This window comes from Erithacus rubecula (assembly GCF_903797595.1).
Source record: "Erithacus rubecula genome assembly, chromosome: 9".
Classification (NCBI taxonomy): Eukaryota; Metazoa; Chordata; class Aves; order Passeriformes; family Muscicapidae; genus Erithacus; species Erithacus rubecula.
In genome coordinates this window covers 16,101,518-16,121,625 of record NC_136660.1, presented here as the reverse complement: position 1 = coordinate 16,121,625, position 20,108 = coordinate 16,101,518, and the positions used below count along the sequence as shown (strand labels likewise).

Here is a 20,108-nt window from a genome sequence, read left to right as displayed (position 1 = left end):
AGCGGGGAAGGACCATCTGCCTCACCCATGGCTGATTTTCACTTTTATTACTGTAAATTCACTGTTGTCTTTATATATACTTTTTATAAAATATATTAGATACAAAAGTCAGAAAGGCTCCTCTTTGAACTACATATACTGGTAGATTTACAGGCTGGTTTGGAAAAGGTGGGCAAATAGGAAAGCCCAACTTGATCAATGCGCACAGCAGCAGCAGCAGCAGTAAATGTCCCTCTCCAGGGACAAGGGGATTATATATATATATATATATATATTTATATATATGTATGTATATATATATATACACACACATATATATTTGTAGATCTGTACATACACACACAGGCATACACACACAGCACTCACACCCCTCAACACCCCAGCCTCAGGCAAGGATGCTGCAGTTGAGCAGGATGGGCTCCTGCCAGGCAGGCATCAGCCAAGGCACCAGAGGACGGATTTGGGAGTCCCAGAAGAATGGAGCACACACTTCCTCTGTTCCTACAAAGTGCTTCCCCTTTCCATGGCTGCACTCCCTGGGACATTCCCTGGCTGGCAGTGGCAGAGGAAGTTCAATGCTCTGCAGGCACAGTGCCTGCAGGACATCCCCCGAATGATGGTAAATTTGGAGACTCATTTCCCAGACTAGCTGGAAGCAGGGGAATGCTGTGACCAGGAAGGTGAAACCTGCCTCAGCAATTATCAAAGCTGAAAAAAAAAGTGGGGAAAGTAATTGACTGATGGCATAGAAGGTCCTGAGCAGTGAGAGCCCTGGAGTGGGGGGGTCAGCACAGTCCAGCTGGAATCATCCTGCAGAAACACCACCCTCTGGGAAGGCAGGCAGGGAGATCCCCTGCTGCCATCCTCACTGGGGTTGCAGACAGACTGGCAGTGCAGTCACTTCCAAGGAAGGGAAAAGGCACTCTGTGTTTTTGGCATCTCTGACAGTTATGGTAGCCAGCTGGAAGGCTTGCTCAGCTGAACCTTACCCCGTGAAGGAGGGAAGAACACAGATCTCGCCCCCTTCCAGCACACCAGGCTTGTGTGGTGAAGAAAGGGTGAGCCCCCTATTTTCCCCATGTCCCTTACAGGAGCAAGCCTCTGTATGATTGCCTTCAGCAGCCTGACTCAGACCAGGCTACCCAGAGGCTCAGGGGCAGATCCTGCCTCTGCTGATAGCACCAGGTTGGCATCCCCACACCCCAGCAGGGACCCCAAACCCTGTGGGCAGGGAGAAGACAGCTCTTGCAGGGGCAGCAGCTGCCAAAGGAGTGCTGGACACAGCTCCTGCTGAGAGCGGAGGACACTGCAGACCTACACACACACACACACACACCCCCACACACACCAGCGGGGTTTTCAGAGATACTCAGGGTGGGGAGTCACTGTCAAGCCCAATTTGGGGTCTCCACTGTGGGCTGCCTCCCGTGGGGGTCAGGCCATAGCCAGGCCCTCCACGTGGCTGTGGATGTGGGCCATACTGGACAGGCTGCTCTCGCCTTTGTAACTCTTGGGGGCCCGGCTGGCTTTCAGCAGGACCAGGAAGGTGTCTGTGGAGATGGCCCCAAACTCAAAGGTGAACGTGCCATAGAAAACCAGGACATCAATGATGAACATCCACTCACACAAGGCAGCCACGTGCTGTAGCACAAAGCTCTCCTGGATGAAGAACACACCACCTGAGGGTATCCCAGTCAAGGAAAGTATGGCTGAACCCCAACTACCCCATGAAAGACCACATCCCACTGTCACTGCACGCTGGGGTGGATGTGAGTACTCATCCTCTGCAGGAAACACATCACCACTCCTAGCACTGAAAAACCCCCACATGCTCCTCTCAGCACCAGGAGGACCCTGGCATGGGTGAAGCAGGGGCACACATGCCCAAACCAGCCTTGGTAAATCATGGCACTGATGCCAGGCTGGGATTACCTGAACAAGCCAGGGCAGGAGGAGCTTAAGCTGCAGGTCTCAGTACAAGCCAGGTGTCCAGATGCCTCAACTTCCCCAAACTCCTGCTGCTTCCTCAAGCTAGGCTGGTGGTCTCCCTCCTCTCACAGGATGCAGTCAAAGACGAAAAATTCACTTTGAAACAGGGTTTGGACTGTTGCATCCCAGTCCTACAGCACCTCCTGTCCTTCTATGCTGCAGGCTCATCCACCTCAGAGAGGGGGCTTGCTCCCACTTCTCCAGATCATACCATCAGCAGAATTTCTTCATTCTTCTCTCATTCCCACCAAAAATCTCCAGAGAAACCTATTGCAAGAGCTACTGTGGCTGACAGGAGGAGGCATGCACATCCCCCAGCCCTCTAGGTGAAGCCTCCAGCAGTACTATGCCTTCTGCAAGTGAGACCAAGATCTGTGAGAGCTGCAGAGGCAGGGACCTGACCTGCAGAGTGTAGAGCCCTCTCCCCACTCCCTCCCTTCATCCCAGACCTTTCCCCACACTGTCTACACCACAGCTCACTGTCTGCCCACTGACAGTTCCCAGAGCTTACAGAGCAGGGTAGCCACAGCAGATGGGCACCAGTCCTGTCTTCCTTGTCCTTACATGCCCTTCCTGTCCCTCCCAGCTGGCACAGCCCTGCAGCAGTCCTGCCTTTCCCAGCTCCCTGCCTGCTGTGGTGACAGAGCAGGACCCTCTGGTATGTTCCAGGCCCGCCAGCACCCCCAGGCTCTTCTAGTGCTGCTCGCCTTAGCCAGACCCCAGCCAGTCTCTTTGGGATCCATGGACACTGCATGCCCTTTTTTCCCCTTCCTGCCCAATAACCCCTACGTTGTTTCCCAATTTATCCCTAACCTCAGTCCCAAATAAGCTCCTCACTCCCCAGCCACACACTTGGGACCATTATTTGAGCTCCAGCACACCTGATGCCATGCACTCCCTCCCTAAAGCATCTGCAGACCCCAGTACCTGCCCACCAAGCCCTTCCTTGTCCCATGGGCAGGTTGGCTGGTGAGTGCCCAGAAGCTCTGGCTGGCAGAGGTGCTGCCATGCAGCCACCTGGCACCTGCACACAGCACTTTTGTACTCAGCTTCAGTCAGAGAGGTAACCCAGATGGATTTTGCATTGCCAAGGGCTCAAAATACCTTTTTCTCCTTAAAAAACCCAACAATTCATCAGGTGGTGTGTGACTGGAGCCTGCAGCGGTGGTTGGGCTGCAGCAGTCAGGGCAGGGGTGGTTTGGGGCAGCCCAGCACTTCAAGAGACACCCACCAGCACCCCTTCCCCTCCTCAGCCTCTGCTCAGCCCTGGTACTGCTGCTCCTCCACCCTACACCTCAGTGTAGCTGCCCACCCTCAGTGTCCTGCCAGCTCCTCTCCTGGCACCATGCCTCATTCCCAGACCAAAGGATAGAGAGTATGGGGTGCATACCCCACCATGAGGACCACCTTTCACCAACCTATTCCCAGTCTTCTTCCCACACCCTTCAGGATACTGAAGACGAGGGTGAAGAAGGCCACAGTGGTGAGGATGCTCCGTAAGTGGCCGGTCCAGTACTGCCCTCGGGTTCTGGCCATGCGGTAGGTGAGGATGGACTGCAGCAGCAGGAACAGCATGCTGGTGGGAAAGGCCACCCCCGCCCCAATGTAGTGTAGCACCTTGGCATGATCCACCTGTGGGGAAGAGACCATCAGTGCCAACACCCTGGGACACTGCCTATCGCAGCCTGACTCTGCTCCAGGAGTTGGACTCCTGCCCAGGAAGGGGTGCAGGCAGTTGCAGGAGCAGGTACAGGCAGCTCAACCTATGCCTGACTCCTGGCTGAAAAACAGACTTGGATCCAGCATCTACTGCTGGGATCTCAAAGAACTCTGTTTCTTTTATTCACAGGCCAGCAGCCCTGCTGTGCCCAGGGGCAGGGGCTGCCCTCTGCCCTGAGCACCATCAGGGACTGCCTGCACCCCTCCTGGGGTCACAGCCCAGCGCTGCTCACCATGGCCGGGCCACCAGGGGGACTGGGGCCTGCAGAGCTCCTCCCAGAGCTGGTGTGGGCAGCAGCCTCCTGCCAAGCAGGGGGTACTGGCTGCTGCGGGGAGGCCAGTGCCTGGCAGTGCAGGCAGGGCTGAGCACTGCCGTGTGCTGCCAAGCCTGGGCTGCTCTGGTCCCTGTGAGCACAGGCTCTGCCCCAACAGTTTCCTGGTGCCACTCCCTGAGCAGGATCAGGAGCAGACCAAACAGCATGTCCCTTCCCCTGCACGTGCCCATGGAGAAGACAGACAGGGCAGAGAGGGCTCAGGAAAACGTTAAACCAAACCCAGCAGCTTAATCTGGACTTGAATTGTGAATACACAAAGAGGATTCCCAGCACCCTGGGAAGCACAGCACTGACTCAGGGGAAGGGAAGGACTGCATGGATGGGATGCTGCACCAAAACCACCACCACAAACCCTACTCTGCTGAGCACAGCCATTGCCCTGCTCCAGCCAAGGCCCTCTCCTGCCCCCCTCCCCCAGGGACTCCTGAGGAGATGCCTTACCTGAAAGTTGCCAACCATGGTGAGGCCAGCAGCGCAGACCCAGCCCGTGGCCAGCCCCAGGGTGTTGAGGAGGGACGGCCCCAGGCGCTCCAGGAGGTGGGCATAGCGCAGCAGTCCCACCAGGATGACTGCGGGAGGAAGCACAGCCCTGTCACACGCCACTCTCTGTGTCCCCTCGTCCCACTGCTGCCCCATGCCAGGTGGGTGCAGGGCAGCCTCTCCACCCTGCTTCCCCAGCAGCAGGCACTCACCCATGAAGGAGCCCAGGCTGCAGATGAGGCTGAAGAAGCAGCTCTCGGGAGGCAGGGTGCCACACTTGCTGTGGGGACAAACAAGACCCACGGAGCCCTCAGACAGGGGGCACTGGGCTGTGTGCTTGGCTCCCTCCCCAGGACACCCTGTTGGGCTGCCCTGGAGGGGTCTCAGCGCAGCTCTGCCCCTGCTCCCACCCTGAGGCTGCTCACCTGACAAGGGGGATGTGATCCAGCGTGCAGCAGGAGCTGGGGCCGTCCATGTCACAGGACTGGTTGTAACTCCTGCCAGCAGCAAAGGGAGACATTAGGAGAGCTGAGATGCTGCCCAGGACCCTCCTGTCTCCTGCCCACAGGCCCTGCAAGGGTAGCCGAGTTGCTCTGCAGTGAGTGCAGCCCAAACTCAGGGATGTGCTCACACCCTCCAGGGAGTGACCACTGCCAACAGGCAGCATCACAGGTAGTTTCCACAGCCTGTTCCCTCCCTGCTGGCTCTGCTGCTCACCCAGAGCCCCAGCCTGCAAGGCAGAGGCCATGGCAGGGCAGAGGCTGCACAGGCAGGGGTGTGGGCAGGGGGCTCTGGCAGCCCCACACCCAGACAGGAGCAGCATCACCCACCTGCCAGCCTCCTCACATATTCCCAGGATGGAAGCACCAGTGAAGCTGGGCACACAGACACTGACAGCTCCAGGTCTGCAGGGGATGGGTTGGAATGCTGAGATCTGTGGGAAATGCCACAGCCACAGGCACCCCTGGGGCAGCACCACCACACCTGGGAGTGAGGGAGGGAGCTGGGAGGCACTGCCTGAGGGACAACATGACCAGAGCCAGCCCCCAAGGCTGCCCTGGAGCCAGGCACACCAGCAGTGCACCGGGGTAGTCCCAGCACGGCAGGGCTGGGCCCGGCTCTGCTGCCTGCACCCAGCACAGTGCCCTGGGAGCTCCTCCTGCACCCACAGACCCATGAGTCCAGGCACCCCCAGGTCTTATCAGCCCTTCCTGTACCACAGCAGCTGCCTGCAACCCTAACCAAACTCCCACCGTGGGGTTCACGTGCACTCACCCTCACAGCTCTCCCAGGAGCTGGCACACACTGGAAGTGGGTTTGTGGGTGCCTCTTTGCTGTAGCATCACCCAGGCACCCAGTACCTCTGCCTGGCATGGCCCAGTGGGACCCTCTGCTCACACCACACGCAGGGAGTGCAAAGTTCTCTGCCCCAAAGGTCACCACAGACACCCCAAGTCCCACGCTGGGGGGACTGAGTGGGGACAGCACTGTGGGGGAGCTGTGGAGGGGAGTGCTGACCTGTCCCTCACCCAGGCTGTCCATTCACCTCCTTCAGCTATGCAGCAAGCACATGGTTAAAAAAGCCTTTTTGGAAAGGGCTGGGCTGGGCTCTGATGTTTTTTCAGTCTCCTCAGTTTACTGGTGGCTTTGTTTTCCAACCACTAAACCCAGGCGAGGCATGGAGCCCCACGGCCTCCTCAAAGGCTGCTCTTGGGGCTGTGTTTGGTTTGGGAAGGGTTTTTTTATTATTATTTTGTTTAAAGCAAGCAGCCCAAGGCTGGGAAGCATTATTCGTCATTAAGGGCTGGCTGTGCAGCAGAGACAACCCGACACACACATTCTTCCCAGGGCAAAATCAGCCATCAGGCAGGAAATGGCAGCAGGTTTTTTTTTTTTTCACTTCTTCAAAGACTCCAGCAAGAATTAAACTAACATGGATCTTTCTGGGCAGATTTTTAAGGCGACACTACAAGCCAAAAACTCTGTAGAAGGAGTTGCCAAGAGACCAAACAGTGTTTCTTTTCCCAGCCCTTGTCTCTTCCATGCCTCATCCCCCATTTGGGGGTGTTGCAGGCAGCTCTGCCCATGGGGTGTCCCGGTGCTGCAGGACCATCCCATCCCCCTGGCACTGCCAGATTTAGCCTCAAGCAAGCAAGTCACAACCTTTTCCATGGAGACATAGCCCTCTGTAATTCCCTGACCACTTGTTTTCATACTTTCAATGTTTTTTCAATGGCCTCCTTGCTGCCTGGTTTGCAGCGAGGCTGGACTGCTCACCAGAGCAGCCATTAGCACAGGCAAGCCTGGGCAGGGGAGGGAGGGCAGCCCAGCCCTGACAGCAGCTCAGTCCCAAGCTGCTCTTCTCCCAAAGGCACTCGGCTGGGAAGGGGGCACGTGCCCCGTGGCATTTGCAGCCCATCACCACCATGTCTGCTGGGGAAGAAGGCAGCTCTGTGCTCCTTTAATTCTCTCACCTTTCCTACCATCCCCGACCCCCCTTCAGCACAGTCACGGTGCAGGGAGTGCCTCAGCTACCCAGTGGTCTGGCACAGCTGGGCATACTTCAAGTGGGACAGGTATGGAGGGATTTGGCATTGAGTCTTCAATCAGGCCAGCATGTGCCAAAAAGCCCCTGCTTCCCCCTAGGCCTTACCAGTTGTGGACAGGGCAGATGTGGTTGTTGGACAGTGCCATGGCATATCTGGAGGAGACACAACAACAGGGTTACCACAGCCACCCACCTCCCTCATCCCCACTCCCTGCCAGCACTCAGAGCAGCCCCAGGGATGAGCTGCCAGAGCAAAGGACACAAGCCCTTACTCCCTGCCAGGGGCCAGCACTCATCCTGTGTGTAAAGTCGGCACCTCCCGGCTTTACAAAGCAGGGAAAAGAAAAACAAGTGCATGAGCACATGCTCTGCATAACTCCCACTGCTGGGACGAGGTTCCCCTGCCTTGTACCCCCATCCCTGCTGAGAGCCACCTCCTGCTCCAGTTGAGTGCAGCTGCTTCTGTGGGGCCTCTCCATCGTGCTGCTGTGCTCCACGGGCTCTGGGGAACTGCTCTGACAGAGCCCTCCTGGCATGCCCTGCCATCGGGGCTCTCCACCAGCCGACAGCTGTGCCGGGTGCCACCCAATGGCACTGCCCCTGCCGTGCATCCCTCAGCCCCCGCCGGCACTGGGAGGGCATTATGGGCACATCAGCTCCATCAAGCATTTCACTGCAGAGTCACCCTTGTGCCTGGAGCAGCATAACGAGGGGTTAATGACATGCATCCTGCTCCACTCCAAGGGGTCTCAGCCCCATGGCCCCCACCCCAGCCATCGAGGAGCCCTCCTGCCTGGCAGCCACAGCACTGGGCAGCACCCTGCTGTTCAAATCACTGGCGGCTGTGAACAGCTCAGGTTAAAAACAAGCCCAACACCAGTATGAAAACTCCTCTCCTTCCCAAGCTGGCCATGCAACAGCTGGACTGCAAAAAGATCCCAGAAGAGAGGCAAAGAGCAGGACAGGTGGGGGAAACCAAGGAACAGCATGGCCAGCCACCAAGGAGCAGAGCCCTCACTGAGCCATCTCCCAGCACAGGTATCCGAAAGGGCCGCTCCCAGAGCAGCTCAGGCTGTGAGGACCATAAGCAGCAACTCCCACCTGAGCTGCTTTGGTTTGGAGGGGCATCTGTTCCCCAGGGTCACTCACGGGAGACAGCCCATACTTTGCGAGGTGTCAGAGGAAAAAACTTGGAGCCTAAGTTCCTAGTACCAGGTACAACATTCAGCTTTGTTGTGAAGTAGGACAGGCAATACCTCAGGGGGAAGCTCTTGGAGGAGCCTGCATGTGTATGGGGTGCATTTATTCCATCCCACACCCCAGGAAGTCCCTCCACCTATAATGAACCTCCCGGTGCTTTGAGAAAAGTCCTTCATCCACTGCTCACCAGTGTTAGGGCCTGAGAAGAGGACGGCTGGGGTGGACTAGCACTGTTCTCCCAAGTGACACAGCCCCTACTCCCGGCACGAGGCCCTTCCACCCATCCAGCACAGGGGCTGGGTGCCCATGAGCGCACAGCACCCTGCGCTGCAGTGCCTGGGCTGCTGCGGGGCTCCCGTGCCGCTCCCGTGCCACCTGAGGTCGGCCGCGGCCCCGCCGAGACAGGCACGCCATCCCGCAGGGTGACAGGGATGGAAGGACAGCGAGGCACAGCCAGCGGCTGTGGGGGTTCAGGGAGCTGCGGGAGCCCCTGAGTGTCCAGAAGTGTCCCAACGTGACCGGGAACGGCGGCTCCCCGCAACCTCCTGCCCGCTGCATCCCACCTTGCAGCATCCCAGCCTAAAGCATCCTCCAACCCCCGGCCCCAGCTATCCCGCAGCACCCGGCCCCAACCCCCGCGGGTGGCGGCTGGCGGCGACCCCGCGGCACTCACACGATCCACATGCCGGTGATGGTGAAGGCAGGCAGCGTGACGGGCAGGATCCCCCAGGCCGGCATCCTGGGGCCGGGCATGCCCCGCCGGGCTAGGGGCGAGCGGGGCCGCCGGGGGAGCCTCCCCGCTGCCTCCTGCTGCCGGGCCGCCGCCGGGCCGCGCTCCCCATGGGCGGCGGGGCCGGGGCCGGGCTGGCGGGCGGAGCGGGGCCGGCCGTGCGAGCGGCGCCGGGACAGCCAGGCCGGCCCCGCCCCGGGGCAGCGCGGGTCCCGCTCGGCGGCAGGGCCGGGCCCGCCCCGTCCGGCGGCGGCGGGGAGCGGGCCGGGCCCGCGCGGCCCTCGGCGCCACGTGGCGCCCGCGCCGGCGGCCCGGGGAGCGCAGGGCGAGCGGGGCGGCACGGAGCGGGAGCGCCGGGCCCCGCGGGGCGGGCGGCCCCACAGCGCCAAGGCTGAGGGACAGGCACGGCTCAGCAGCCAGCGCCCTGCCGGGAGCTGGGCACCGAACAGCGTTTGCCAGGGCTGACTCGGGCATCGACAGCCCGCTGCAGGCCTGGGGCCTCACCCCCCTCGGCTCCAGCTGATGCCGTCTCTGCCCAACACCGGCCCCGGGCCCACATCTGCTGAAGTGTGGGCTCCCGGCAGGGCCAGGCAGAGACCTTGCTCAAGTTCGCTCTTCTTCCGTGGGGCTCAGCGTTCGCTCCTGAGGACAAGGCTGTGTTTGCACTTTGTGCTCTCACTAAATGGCTGCAGCCACACTGCCAGGCACTGCCTGCACACACTCCCGACCCAGTTACCCTGACCTGTCTGTTCCCAGACACTTTGTACAACTAGGAATTAAGTTTAGCAACCAACTACCAACCCTGCTGCCCAGAGAACTTTCCATTTTTCTTACACAGAAAACGTGAGGAAAGGAAGCACAACTTCCCCTGGCAGACAAGCAGGGCTGTGGTAAAGCCACAGCTGTCCCATTTCCCTACTGGGAACTCAGCAATAACTTGCCCTCTTGCCCCGTGGCTGCTCGTGGGGCTGTGTTTTCAAGCGCCAACACATCCTGCATCACCAAGGGCTGTGCACACCCCTCGAGCACGGAGCATCTGCTGCTCATGAAGCCGGCACTCTGCCTCCGCTTTCTGCAGAGAGGAGCTGCCCGGTACGGCTCTGGCTGTGGCTGCCCAGCCCTCCCCCGGGCCGGGGTGCTGGTTACACAACCGCGGGCAGTACTGCACACTGGGACTTGTAGTCCTGGGGATCTCACGGCTCTCTGCGTTGAATCACACTCCAAGCAGCCTCCTCACGGGCCCAGGGTCTCTCCCTGCTGTTCAGCCCATCAGCCCCGGGCAAGAGCTGCCCTGCAGAGCTTTGCTGCCGAGGCGGCACAGCTGCCCCGTGCATTCCTGGCCTCCCTCTCCCGGCGGCCGCCACACACGGACAGTGGGCACGGTGCCTCCTGCAGCCTTGGCACCGCTCGCACCGCTCCAGGGCCACAGCGACAAGCACAAGCCCCACCGGGCTCCCTCTGAGCAGCTGGGCCGAAAATGCCGGGCACGGTGGCTTCAGAACACATCAGCCTCTGTAACAGCTACAAATTTTTCCAGAGCTGGCATTTATAGGACTGAGGGTAACTTCTATAAAAGCCAGCTCACGGTTGATACTTCTTAGAAATCTTTCTTACAGACGGTTTGAGTATGCTCAGATTCAGTTTTTATATTGAAACCAAGAGCAGCAGTGCTTCTGCTTCACAAATTTCAGTGCCAAATGTATGTTTTACAGCCAGGGCTTATAATTCCATAGAACTTCTTACACTAGTAAGCTTCATACCAATGAAGAAAACACCAGCACAACAGTAAAATGTTCTACAGGCTCATGCTAAATCCCATTATATATTTCTATTCTGTTTTAGCAGTAGAAGTCCTTGAGGTAAATGGGAACAGAAGAAGCAGGTAAATCCAAAACACAGTGATGTCTGTTCAGCCTCCTCTGGAAAATATTTAGTCAGACGTTGAGTAAAAATGAGAAGGAAGTCCAAGACTAGAACAAGTATATGCTAGGACAAATCTAAGAGGTACTGTCATAAACAACACTCCTCACCAGCAGCCATTAGTGTAGTATGACTGGCTTTTATGTAATTTAGCTTACAAATAAAGCTTGAGAGACTTACTGATAAACATATCAGGTAACACATGCTACCTGACAGTTGACTCTGATGTCCTTTCAGTTCAATACTTCAAAAGTATTTCAAAGTATTTTTTTGAAAAATATCCCTGATTTTTTTTTCTCTGTAATATTAAACCCCACTCTTGCAAAATCCAAACAACATTCAAAAAATTCTTTTTCTGGTTTTCCAGTCCATTCCTACAGTCTAGTGAAAACTGTTTAAAGTGCAATTCTGTCTTTCCAGTCAACATTCCTTCCATTCTAGTCCCACTTCCTGCAGTCGTCTCTGGTGGCTTTTGCTTTGCACTGTAATTGTCTGAGTTAAGATGTAATGGTCTCAGTAGAAGCTGAGTTTGCAAACACAGGTTAAAACACAGCATGTGCCCAAAACAGCTATCTGAAGGCAGCTGGCAAAATGGAGCTTTGCAATTAGCTGACACCACCCAAAAAGGTCAAGAGGACCACCTGGAGATCAGAGGGCAGCAGTCCTGACATCGAGGCACTTGACAATTGAGCAATGGTTTACAAAGAGTTAGTAATCTAAAGCTTTCAACAAGCAGAAAAACAGAGCTGTAAATAGAAGTGAAGGCTCTGAAAGACAAGACAGAAAGCAGGACTGGATACAGAAGCACCATGAGCAGCACAAGGACTCAAATATATTAATGAAAACATCTAAGGGCTGGAAAGACACAATCTACAGGCAGAGGAGGGTGAGGAAGACACAGCTGCAGCAGCAAAAGTATTCCAGGAATGGTACAAATGGGGGTAGGGAACCAGGATTTATTAACAGGACTTTCCTAGTACACACATTACTCTTCCATTATGCAATATTTAGACCTTTTCTTATGCAATTCAAACAAACTCCCAAGTTTTTAACCCCCTTATCAAATCTGTAGGAGTCTCTTGGAATAGGGAAGGCACTGATGCCTCACACAGCTCTGTGGACACTATGGCATTGTGTGGATCTTGCCATGAAACTAAGTAGAAAATACCAGGAGGGAAGTGTAGTTGTTTGAATCCATGGCAAGCACTAGCCCTGGAAGAGCCCAGCATCTTTCATGCCCTCTCCAACTTTGAGTCCTGTCATGGAAACAAGGATCTCTTCTTCATCAGAGAATCACCAATGTCAGCAGAGTTGTCACCAAGGTCTATGTTCTGGCACCATGACCAGATGAGCACAGCACCTGCTCCTCTGCCTTCACTCCTGGTGGTGCATGAGCACACACCAATGTAACACCAGAAATTTTACAGCCCACGTGAAACTACTGCTTTCTGAAAGAGCCAATCTTGCCATTATCTCTGCTTTGTCCATGATGGGAACCATTCCTGATTAAACCCTTCATGGCAAACCTCCACTGCAACCCCCCTCCAAATGACAAGTCCCCTGTGCTCCCTCCAAACAGAGCACTGGTATATGAAGTCAGGGCATAACACCTTGACAAGTAAACTCTGTTTTTTCCAAAGCTCTGAGCCAAAGCTCCGTGACAGAAAAGGAGTGCAACACCGAACATTCATTTACAGGAAGTATTTATTACACTGTAAAAAGTCCATTGGATTTATAGCCATTTACTCTGTATGTACACTGGTTGCATTCCCACACCAACTGCAGGTTCCTCTCCTTACAGGATACGCTGGGGTGGAGTCCCACTCATGCCCCTCCCAGTCACCAGGGGGATTTCCAAGATTGAGATTACTGAGAATTTAGCCAACTAGTCGAGGGAGGAGGAGGATCAGCGATGCAGCACTTGCCAGGCAGCCAGCTCTGCTCTGGACATGAGCAGGGGGAAGAGCGGGATGTCCTTACAGCAAGATGGAAGCACAAGAATCACTGCCAGGGCCTCAGCTGCAGAGACCTTCTGGGGGTAGAAGTACATGGGATCCCCACAAGAAGATGTAGAAGGGTGTGATCTCTTCAGAGCTTCCAAGAGAAACCAGCAGACTTGCTGGACATCTGTCAGCAGGTGCCACAGATCCCCATATCTGTAGCTGAAGAGGATGCTCTCCTAAGGAAGGGGCTGGTCACCAAGAGACCAATGTGTAGCAAGTGGCAAACAACACAACTGCCCCACAAGTGCTGTGTGAGACAGAGCCATGGTGCTCTACTCTCAGCATTTCCTTCTCATCTACTCAGATAGGCAGAGCCTTCTGGATTTGCCTTCTCCAACCAGAAAGCCTGATTACACTTACAGGAGCAGGGATGAAAGTCCCTATCAGACTCACCTGCTGCTTAATCTGTATAGGGCTTGGGGATTGCTGTCATCTATGTTGCAGGAAGGAAAGCATGTGCCAGCAGGCAAGAAGCCCTATGTAGCAATCTGGGAGCTGCACTGTAAGCAATCCACATTTCTAATGAAATTCTCTACCTGCTGAACCCAGGCGTGCCCAGATCCCGAACAAAGCAGTGCAACCAGAAGAGTCAGCAGGAAAGCTACGGAATGGCTGGGGAATTGCCCAGGGACTGGACTGAGTAATCTTGAGAGGCAATCCTGTACTGCAGCCCCTTTCTGGTGTGACATCAGGTTTTCCCTCTTTACCATATGAACTGGTGGCAGCTTGGTCCCAGGCTGCTGGGCAAGGGCATTGCCTGGCCCCTGAGATTGCAAAGGCAGGAAGGAGACTGGTCAGTGGAACTGAGCACTCCTCCATGGAAACAAGGATTTTTGGGCAGATTTCTAGGTGATGCCACAAGAAGGGAGCAGGATGGGACGTGCTCCATAGGACTGTGGCAACAGCCCTTCTGCTCAGATTAGCGTCATCTTTTAAAAGAAACATGTCCACTATCAGAGAACATTTGGCCAGCATCCTCCACCCACAGAGCCTCCTCAGCAGACAGTTCTCCAACACCCTCCAACTAATTGACTTCAGAGCTTGTCATAGGGTCAGTGGGCCGTGGAGTAGCTAAGAGGGGAACAGGAGAGGTGGCTTCAATTAGTGCTGGGTTGAGAATGATTGGAAGAGTCATAGGTGGCACCCCGACCTGCAGCGGAGAGGCAAGAGGCTGCAGGATGAGCGGCGGCTGTGCTGTCGTAGGAGGTATGTCTGTAACGGGGCTTGACTTTGTTGAAGCTGATGCTGGGAAGGAAGGAGAGGCAGAGGTGCTGATGGTGGGTGGGGCAGGTGCAGTGGCTCTCTCAGACTCTGGAATAAGGAAAAGACAAAAGAGATCCTTACACAGGTCCTGACAAAGTCACCCATTAGCTCAAAACTAAGCAGGGCTGAAAATCAACTTGGGGGCCTTTTCAGACTTGCCCCTTCATACAAGGCCCTGAAGACCAGGGGTCAATCATAGGCATTCTGCCCACTCCAATAACCTCTGCAACAACTTATCCATACTGAAGAACAACATTTCACAATACCAGAGGCCTGGTCACCAGAGATTGTGCTAAAGCAAGGGAAAGCAGATCTATGCCGCCATGCTGGTAAAGTGATTCCAGAAAAAAGAAAACAGGACTCACCACTGGCACCCAGTTCACAAGGCTTCTCTGAAGGAGCCACGTGGGTGGATGGTCTCACATCCCCGACAGGAGAAGGGGGCAGGGCAGACCCTATTGCTTTCTGATGCTGCTGCTCCACTGGTATGTTGGGAACTGGATCTAGGAAGACAAAACATGCAGTGAGACCACACACCAAGTTTGCTTGCTCCTTTTGCCCTCCCTCTATTTGCTCTTGTGCCAAGTTACCACAGCCTCCTACAACTCATTTCATCAGCATCAAGGCACTATGGCATCTGGGTACTGGACAAGGTGCAAGCACTGGTCCAAAACCTGTGCTCTTAAGGTTTGCCAGCCTCTTGTACCTTGGATGACTGTCTGTTTGAAGAGCTCATCCCGCAGCCGAGGTAAGAAACAGTCAATGCGCTCCCAGGTGATCTCCCAGAGATCTGAGTATCCTGTCCGTGAGTCAGCACTGTGGAATATCCCAGCTGTATCCATTACAAGCAGCATATTCTTCAGAGACTCTGGAATGGCCTCCAGCTATAATCAGAGACAGGACACAGTGGACAGATAGCAATGAACCAAAGCTCAAAACAGCTGATGGGCTGCCTTGGAAACTTGTGGACAGGGCGAGAAACCATGGAACAACATGGTTTGGAAAGGAATAAAGTTTAAAAACCCCCAAAACCCACAACAAATCAAAACACCTTTCAAGTTTACAAGGTTGAAACTTGATGAATGGTTGTCCAAAGGACTGCATCCAGCACCTTACCAGTAAGTCACTGGAGCCAGCATGCATGTATTTGTCCATAAAGTCCAGGATTGTGAGCCACAGAGCAGCAAAGGTGGTCAGTGAGAGCAGTGGGGAAAGATGCTGTAGGAACACCTGGGAAAAAAACATAATTACTGTCAACAAGTAGCATAGGGACTGCTTCTCAATGTCAAGCCAGTCTCACAAACCTGGATTCCCCCTCCTTGTGGCAGGCTGGGAACATGCACAGGACTGGCCTGAGGATGCTACAGATCTCCACTCTTTTGAGCTGCATATGTGAAGGAGTGGATCTTGATTCCTTTATGGAAGGCCTCTGCAGTCAGCATCACTATGTCTTCTAGCCCTTCCAGACCTCTGCCTCAGGCCATGACTATCAGCTTGTGACATGCATCATTTCACCCCAAGAACAGACTGCCTTCAACTGATGTTGAGCGAAATACTTCTCTCTATCATAGTCAAAAACCTCTTCCTGACAACTTTTCCAAGTACTAGAATCATGGAGACAGTTCTGGAAAGAAGGCATGTCCCAGCAGCAGAAGCTGGTGAAACAGCCCAGCACTGAAGACAGTCAAACTAGCACCCTGACACCCGTCCAGGTCAGAGATACTGAGAAGCAAACACAGCAAACAGTTTGGTTTTCTTGAGGAACATGGCTTCCCCTAAGCTTTCAGGCAGCAGAGGTGTGCTCACCTTGGAGAGCAGTGTTGAGGCTCTCATCCTAGTTTCTTCCATCCCACCAACATCAGCTGGGCTGATGTTCTCAAGTAGCTTGGTTAGCAGAGGGAACAACACCTGTTGGATCAGACACATGGATATTTTAGAGCTGAAAAATGACTGATGAGATTTTCACAGACAGCCTTACAGAAAGGCACTGGCTTTTAGGACTAGTGACTTCTAGGCAGAAGACATGACAGAAGCAATGGGACATGCACATGAGTGAATTCACTTCAATACTCCAAAAGGTCCTGTCAGAAGCCTAAATAGAGAGGAACTTTTTGCAGGACCAGAATATGGCACATCTTGTCTGTTGCAGTGAACAAGCTGCTCAAGAAGATGGTGTTGAAGTAGAACAACACTCCTGCACACAGCTTTGCTCTTCATGACAATGCTGCCCTACTCACATGCCCATCCCAGCCAGGTGGTTAGTTACCTTGTTGAAGCAGGACTCCCATTCCAGGGCATCCAGGGCCTGCAGGTCATGCACCAGGAGGGCTCGCTGCAAGTAAGTGAGTGCTTGCATCCGTATCTGGCGTCGGGCATCGCAGCACAGCCAGGCAATACCTGCAAGAGAGGGATTCAGGGCAAAGCCCAGACGAAGAGTGTCACATCCCTACTTCCCCAGTCTAGAGTAAAATGTCTAGTGAAGATCAAAAACCCTCTGTGAAAAACAAAGGATTATACTTGTTCCAGGCCACAGACAGGCAGTCTACTACCAGATCCGGAAACATGCTGGCAGCTAACTCATCCCAAAGATGTTTTTCCAAATCTGATCCAAGTTCTTTTTCAATTACAACAGAGCTAAAAACAACCTATGCCTGCTTTCTGCAGTTAGTTCTTGGCTCCTCCACCTCCCTGCCATTACTTAGGCAGTGTCTCTGCTCGCTCTCATCGCCAGGGGATGGCTTTACCTTGTAGCAAAGGGCACCAGCAGTTGGACCACAGTGTTCTGGAATCTGCTGTGATTTTCCTGGCCACTGTCTCCAGGTGTCGCTGCTCCTCCGCCCAGGAGCTGTAGATGCCAGCGGCTCGCGTGTGCAGGGTGTGCATGAGGTCCAGGAGCTGCAAGTACACGCCACAGTAAGAAACACACAGGACTTCAAATTTGGAGCAACTCTGACCTCTGCTGTTCTCCAAGCAAGGCTAAAAGGCTCAAGTTACTCCAGCCTGCTTTGTGTATATACACAACTATGCAGTTATATAGATGGTGTCAGGCCCTGCTGTCTGTGCCCTCCTTAAGTGGCCAAGTGCCAGGTATCTTCAATGAGATTTATGTCTGTTCAGTAGCCACGTCAATCCCATCTTTAAGGAACACCATTTCAGTCCTGTTCAAAGGAAGAATGGGCTCTTTCCTGGCACAGAACATTGACTATCCCAGGCAGAGGGATAAACCCAGCAATTCAGTTCTGCTGTCCAGAAAAACTCTGTGACTTTTTTTTTTTTCTTAACGAAAAGGCATGTGAAGCACATGCGAAGTTCCCTTGCATGGGCACATGACAGCACTCCAGTCAGTTTACTACTGAACTGAGACCCAACATCCTGGCAGTCAGCAGGCCTGCGACTTCACATGTTTGAAGTACCAGCTGGGGAGAAATTACACCCTTAGCCCAGCCCTCTGTACTTGAAATTCCAGTGCCTTAGCCAACAGGGCTTTCCCCTTTCCTCAAGCTCAGGTGCCTGCCAGACTCCTTGGTAAACCTACATGAACTCATGTCTCCAAATGACCTTAATCCATTTTACCTACTACAGTGACTCACAGCTTCAGAACCCCTCCTTGCTTTTCAGAGGACTTCTCTCTCCACTGCTATTGTGCTTTTGCCTGAACAAATTGCAGCCTTCCTCTTTCACTGCAGAACCACATACTGCCCCACAGACATGCCCTGCCCTCCAGTGCCCATGTTGGATGCACTGGATGCAGCCCTCCCTTGCCCCATAAAGAATTCCTGTGATTATCTAGCCAGGCCCTAAGAATGGGAAAGGAGAGGAGGAAATCCTTGCTATACTTACGTCCTGACTAACCTGTAAAGACACAGTGTGGTAGCTGGCAGGGATGCTCTCGTCCTCGTCCTCATCACTGTGAGTGTGTGCCTGGTGCTGGCTCAAGACCCGGGATCGCCGTGTGGAGCTGTCCTTTGGCTTTTTTTTTAAACGACTGGATTTACTGTCATACCTGTGGCTCTTCCCCCTCTTCTCCTGGGACTTGTAGCCTAGAACATAAATGACAACATTCCATATACAATGATCCACTACAAAGTGTTCTGCTTTTCAACATACAGGGCAGCCACCTTTTGATATCCCCAAAAAAGGGCCTTGTCCCCTGAAATGACCACTATCTGCCTGGAGGGGACCCAGTGCCCTCAGGAAGAACTTTCTGCAAGAGCTGATACTGCTGTCTCCACATCAACTCCAGACCTCCCATCCATCCCAGGGAGGGGGATAAGAATAAGGTCCCTGCTGCTAGCAGGAGATAGGACACTTTCCTCCTGGTACACAGTTTACTTTGGGTTGGGAATCCATTCACTCATTCCATGACACTGCTTGCCAACTGGCCAACCCAAGCTGAATCCTGGTTGACAAGTGAAGGTCCATCTTACCCCCATTCAAGCTGGCCTCCACGAAGATACGTATTGTTTTGACACAGAGCTCAAAGTTCTCAGGTGTAACATGGGCAGCATCTCGCACGATGAAGGACAGAGACTCGACACATTTCATGAGAGACTTTGTGTCATGTGGGCCCAAATCCAGCCCCACTGTCAGGCTGTACTGGTTGACGAGAGGTGATGGACCCAGCCTGCTGAGCCCAGCAGTGGATCTGGAGTTGTCGATGTCATCTTTCCCCACCTGCAGGCCACAACAAGCAGGTAAGCAGGAGCAGGCTAGCATAACAAGAAGCATCTCATGCACACACTGAAAGGGCCTTTCTTCAGAAGCCAACAGGTAATGCTTCTATATGGTCCATTTCCCTTTCTTCTTTTTTTGCCTCAAAGCTTCCTCCTTTCTATCTGTGTCCCTCCCCATCCTGCCTTTACATTATCAGCTCATCTTAGCTCTCTCTTCTACTGTCTTATTCTCCACACCCTTTGCTCACAACCATGGTAGGAGTAGTCTTCTTTGGGCAGCAGAAGCCCACTGGCTACTCACCACTAGCCAGCCACTGTTCATGACGTCCACATCTGTGACCGAGCGGTGCATCTTGCCTGGCTTCCCGTGGTCCGTGTACACCTCGGAGTCAGAGGTGTAGCCGCGGTCCAGGCTCATGTCACTTGGATGATAGGAGGAGGACACCTCGCTGTCTGACTGAGCACCTTGAAGACAAAAAAGGGTTTAGATCAAAGCCAAATCAAGAACTTGCAAGAGTAACTGTGGGTAAGGGAGAAGCAATTCAGATCAGTCAGATCAGCATCAACCAGGAACCACATGGGGCTGTTAGTATGTTCTGCACCTGTCAGATCTACGTGCTCTGACATTTAGGACAACCTTAAATTTCACGTCCCAAGAAAGAAGTCCTTGCAAGGGACCCATTTAAGCTACGAATATGTTATTTATAAGTAAAAACTCATTTTCTCCATTGTTCACCGCCATCTAGAAGCTCATCAGCAGATAGACAGACTTGCTGTGAACAGAGTGCACCAAACATTTTCAGGAGGCAGAGAACTAATGTTTTGATGTGCAAGGTGCCAAGTCAAGCAGTTTGCTCTATCAGCAAAGACAGAAGCAGTTAAAAAAAAAAAAAAAAAAAGGAAAAAGCAAGGAGAGAAATGGGACAGCTCAGCATTAATCCAGAGGGAAAAGTCCACAAGTGTTTTAAAAAAATCATGCTTCTCCCATCTGTCTAGCACAAAGCCTCTATCAAAGAAGCTCTAGAAAAGAAAAGAGAATGACAAAAGGATTTTTCTTCTGGAAAAGTCCTTTATTGCTCTTTGCTTTAGAAGTCTGAAGACATCAGCTTCAAACATATTGCCAGTTGGCTAAAGCAAAACTGAACAATTTGAAAAGACTGCCTTTCTAACATATTCAAGAAAAGTGAGAAATAGTGCATTGGTCTTGTGGGAATGGTTCAGGGACTATTAATACAAATGGATCTGGAA

The 20,108-nt window shown here is 53.6% G+C and overlaps 2 protein-coding genes across 14 annotated transcripts in view; both read right to left on the bottom strand.

Moving 5' to 3' along the window:
- Positions 1–123: 123 nt before the first annotated feature.
- Positions 124–9,216, bottom strand: TMEM150A (transmembrane protein 150A). Its single transcript, XM_079312309.1, has 7 exons — positions 8,945–9,216; positions 7,177–7,224; positions 4,949–5,020; positions 4,736–4,803; positions 4,485–4,612; positions 3,444–3,621; positions 124–1,679 (listed from the first exon to the last, which is right to left on the bottom strand). The coding sequence occupies exons 1-7, from the start codon at positions 9,022–9,024 to the stop codon at positions 1,435–1,437; spliced, it is 819 nt and encodes a 272-aa protein (XP_079168435.1). The 5' UTR covers positions 9,025–9,216; the 3' UTR covers positions 124–1,434.
- Positions 9,217–12,607: 3,391 nt separating this feature from the next.
- Positions 12,608–20,108, bottom strand: part of GBF1 (golgi brefeldin A resistant guanine nucleotide exchange factor 1) — a 102,244-nt gene continuing 94,743 nt past the window's right edge. For 9 of the 13 annotated variants that reach the window (XM_079313057.1, XM_079313058.1, XM_079313050.1 and 6 more), the window contains 10 exons: positions 19,162–19,325; positions 18,615–18,861; positions 18,028–18,227; positions 16,932–17,082; positions 16,454–16,584; positions 15,994–16,095; positions 15,304–15,417; positions 14,894–15,071; positions 14,553–14,690; positions 12,608–14,235 (listed from right to left, as the gene is read on the bottom strand). In XM_079313057.1, coding sequence (XP_079169183.1) covers positions 13,949–14,235; positions 14,553–14,690; positions 14,894–15,071; positions 15,304–15,417; positions 15,994–16,095; positions 16,454–16,584; positions 16,932–17,082; positions 18,028–18,227; positions 18,615–18,861; positions 19,162–19,325 — 1,712 coding nt within the window. In that variant the 3' untranslated portion in view covers positions 12,608–13,948. The remainder of the gene's footprint in view (positions 14,236–14,552; positions 14,691–14,893; positions 15,072–15,303; positions 15,418–15,993; positions 16,096–16,453; positions 16,585–16,931; positions 17,083–18,027; positions 18,228–18,614; positions 18,862–19,161; positions 19,326–20,108) is intronic. The other 4 variants (XM_079313053.1, XM_079313056.1, XM_079313052.1 and 1 more) reach the window with 1 other exon arrangement.